This window comes from Sinocyclocheilus anshuiensis, unplaced genomic scaffold, assembly GCF_001515605.1.
Source record: "Sinocyclocheilus anshuiensis isolate Anshui unplaced genomic scaffold, SAMN03320099.WGS_v1.1 scaffold733, whole genome shotgun sequence".
In the NCBI taxonomy this organism is placed as follows: Eukaryota; Metazoa; Chordata; class Actinopteri; order Cypriniformes; family Cyprinidae; genus Sinocyclocheilus; species Sinocyclocheilus anshuiensis.
This window is the reverse complement of record NW_015539923.1, coordinates 1,429,689-1,433,322: the sequence shown is the minus strand read 5'-3', so window position 1 is coordinate 1,433,322 and position 3,634 is coordinate 1,429,689. Positions and strand designations below refer to the sequence as shown.

The 3,634-nt window shown below is 31.9% G+C and overlaps 1 protein-coding gene across 1 annotated transcript in view; it reads left to right on the top strand.

Moving 5' to 3' along the window:
* LOC107686606 (neuroserpin-like) overlaps positions 1 to 2,171 on the top strand; it is a 25,334-nt gene extending 23,163 nt beyond the window's left edge. The window contains exons 5-8 of the mRNA XM_016483666.1: positions 183 to 197; positions 590 to 676; positions 1,511 to 1,544; positions 2,120 to 2,171. Coding sequence (XP_016339152.1) covers positions 183 to 197; positions 590 to 676; positions 1,511 to 1,544; positions 2,120 to 2,171 — 188 coding nt within the window. The remainder of the gene's footprint in view (positions 1 to 182; positions 198 to 589; positions 677 to 1,510; positions 1,545 to 2,119) is intronic.
* Positions 2,172 to 3,634: the final 1,463 nt, after the last annotated feature.

Here is a 3,634-nt window from a genome sequence, read left to right as displayed (position 1 = left end):
CATGTAAACCTGTTTTAGGAGACTCATAAAACAATATTAGCAACCTTAAAAATGGCATAATAGGGACACTTTAATGAAACTAAAATAACACTGATCCACCTTCATCTTACCGAAGCCCTTTCCATCTTCTGAAACACACAGTATAAAGTAATCGCTAACCTCATCATGTTCTTCATCCTCAGGAGAGTTCAGCGATGGCACCACCCAAAAATAGTAATATTAATTAAAAAAAAATTTTTATAAAAAAAACACTTAAAAGACTTTTTAAAAATACTGTAATACCTTTCTGACAATTTTTCAGGTTCAGTATTATTTTATTCATTTTTATTGTTCAATTCATTATTTTATTTGACACATTTCAATATTCAATATTATTATTAATTATTTTATTATTATTTGACTTGACTAGTATTAAATATGCCTATAAAACTATACTCTGTGAATGAGCTCTGCTGTATGTTCATTATACTCTGCTCTGCATCCCTGATTACACCAGCTCATAAATAAATGGAAATAACTTGTTAAGCATATTCAGTCTTTTATTCATAATCTTTCATCTTTTTCATTTACATTTTCTGTGTGTCTACAGACGGACAGGATCTGTTTATCGGGAAGGCTGTGCAGAAGGCTTACCTGGAGGTGACGGAGGAAGGGGCCGAAGGGGCGGCAGGATCAGGTGACGTTTATCTCTATTTTACTATAATTACATTATACATTTAATATTCTCACTCTGTCCTCCTCCACACTTCAATCATCTTTTGCATTTGTAATTAAAATTTTGTCTTTTCAAGCTCTCTTTATCAGTTACTCAGTTTTACCTTTTGTGCTCCTTTACTTTCCTCCCTGTCCTTTTTTTCTGTCTGTTCTCCAAGCGCTTTTTCTCACTGCAGTAAACTGCTTTGTGAATCTTGTACATTCACACATACTAAAGCGCCCCCTCCTGTTCAACATGTGTTTTTTAATTAAGGTTTATGAAAGGTTGACTTGAGTCATCACATAGTGTTGGTTAAATCCTTTTAATATTAGTTGTAGACATCAAAAACAAATAAAGAGGTGCGAGATTATGAAAAGAAATTAAAATCTTTGTATTCACACTGGTTTCATGTTACATTTGTATCATTTTCAGATCAAATTAATTACTAAATTAGTGTACCTTTTAATCAGCAAATGTATTCATCTATTTATATATTCTATGTTATTTTTAGTATTATTATTAATAATAAGCGTAGTTCTGAAGATCATATAAATGAATACAGAATGCGTTTATAGCTGAAATTCTCTTGTTTTCTGTGTTGGGTGTGGTGAAATTGAAGTTGTTGCCAATTTAAAAAAAAATACAAATAAAAATTTCAATCATTTTAAGCCTACCAAAAAAATAGCACAATTGATTTTAATTCTAAAATTGAAAACTTTTTTATTATAAAAGAGCATAAAATGAAAAAGTACATTGACATAATTGTCTTTTTGCACTGCATATGTCACTGAGCCACTATTGTTTGCCCTTCTACAGGTATGATTGCATTGACGAGGACGAAAAATAATGCGTTTTTTGAACATTAAAGCATGTCAACATATTCTGTTACACCAAATACACAAAATAATGATCTTTAAAATAGTATCATATGACCCCTTTAAATGTAAAACATGTTTTTTTTTTTATGTAATTTATTTCTGTTATGCAAAGCTGATTTTTCAGCATCATTACTCCAGTCTTCAGTGTCACTGAAGAAATCATTCTAATATGCTGATTTGCTGCTCAAAAACAAACTCTTATTATTACCAATGTTGAAAACAGTTGTGCTGCATAATATTTTTGTTGAAACCTTGATATATTTTTTCAGTTTCATTATAAATGTTGTTACTGTCACTTTTGATCAATTTAATGCTCCCTTGCTGAATAAAAGTAAATATAAATAAAAGTAAAATAACAAAAATAAAGCAATTTATTTGAAAAAAAAAAAAATCTTACCGACCTCAAATAATTAAAAATATGTTTTACACCAAACATATTTTAGTAATGTGTATTATCTTGATATTTCTTCTGTGAATGTATCCGATTTGATGTTAAATAATTGTTTTTATTTTGTTTTCTCATAGGATCCATCCTCTTCATGGGCAGAGTTATGAATCCCGAAGTCATCGAGCCCTTCGACAACAACTTTGACATGTAAACGCCCAGCAATCGCAATGTGACACTCAAACGAATTAACGCTTATTTTCAACATCATCACGGAAAGCAAGCTCATTACGTCGCCATGGTTTTCTAAACACACGAGAAAATATTATATAAACGGGATATTTATATGATAAAAGTGATTGTGTTTTGATACTCGTAAGCTTTAACCACACCAGGAAGTACAGAGCTGTAAATATTTGAAGTCTCTGCAACCACTCCATTCACGTCTTATTCCACACCAGCATCATTTGTTCCTATATTTCGTCTCTTGTATATTTGCTATTGTGTTCTGTAGAAAAAACGTTGATATTTATTGCAAGAATGTGAGCACTTCTCTATATGTAGACTCACTTAATGTCTTTTAATTTCTTTTCCCTCTGTTTTTGGTTTTGAACATGGCTGAAGTACTGCTGATATACTAATATGCCTTATTATATAAATATGAGTTTTGGATTTAATGAAAGGTTGCGAATGTACAGGTAGTGGAGCGCTGTTGCCATGGAGACTCAGGCGAACCGGGGGAGAGTGCATTTGGTATAAGTGATGAAAAAAATACCAGCTGTATTCTCGATTTCAGAATTAAAGATGAATGTCTTCAACTTGTCGCCTTGTGCTCAATTTTAGAGTTGATGCAAAATACAGATACAGAAAAAGCCTCTATGCTGTTTATACACTGTCAGCACACAGTTTTGATGTCCAAAATAACCTCTATTGAAAACTATAACTATTCACCTCAAAGACAGACAATAATTTATTAATTTACTGCTGATAAATGCACTTTATCATAACAGTTTTTTTTTTATTATTATTGTTAAAGGAAGTTGTAGGGAAAATACACATTAAATCAGGTTGGTAATATTCATAACATGTCTGGTGTACTATTTTGCATGGTAAATGTCAGTCAGATTATATTTGTCCTTTGCCAAACATGAGAAGACGCTCAACGCAGTGTTCAAACAGAGCAAAGTGCCTATGATAAGACCAACTGTGTTTCATCTCTACTAAAACTAATTGATGTTTTATCAAAATGAGAGATGCTTGCAGTGAAATACTTACATAATAACTAGAAGTGTGCTGCTGCAGAAGATAAGACTCAAACCATGATGAAGACCATCTGTTCTTGTGAAGTCCAAGCACAGTCTGCTGATTGATGACCACTGACATGACCCGCCTGATTGAAGCTGGACTTCTGTTTGGTTCATTTCTGAAACACAACATTGATCTTAACCTGTGGAGAGGAATACAGTAAGCTTAGGCAAATAAATTAATAAAAAAATATTATTTTGTGAATATGCTCCTTACGTAATTGCTGCTAATTTTGTTTTTCTAACAAAATGTAACCAGTAAAACAAAAATGCATTTACTTAATTATATAAAATTGCAAACATTTTAATCTGACAAGCCCCAATAGGCGACTAAACCACTGGCTGAGAAAACAGTTGTTTGTGTAACTGAGTC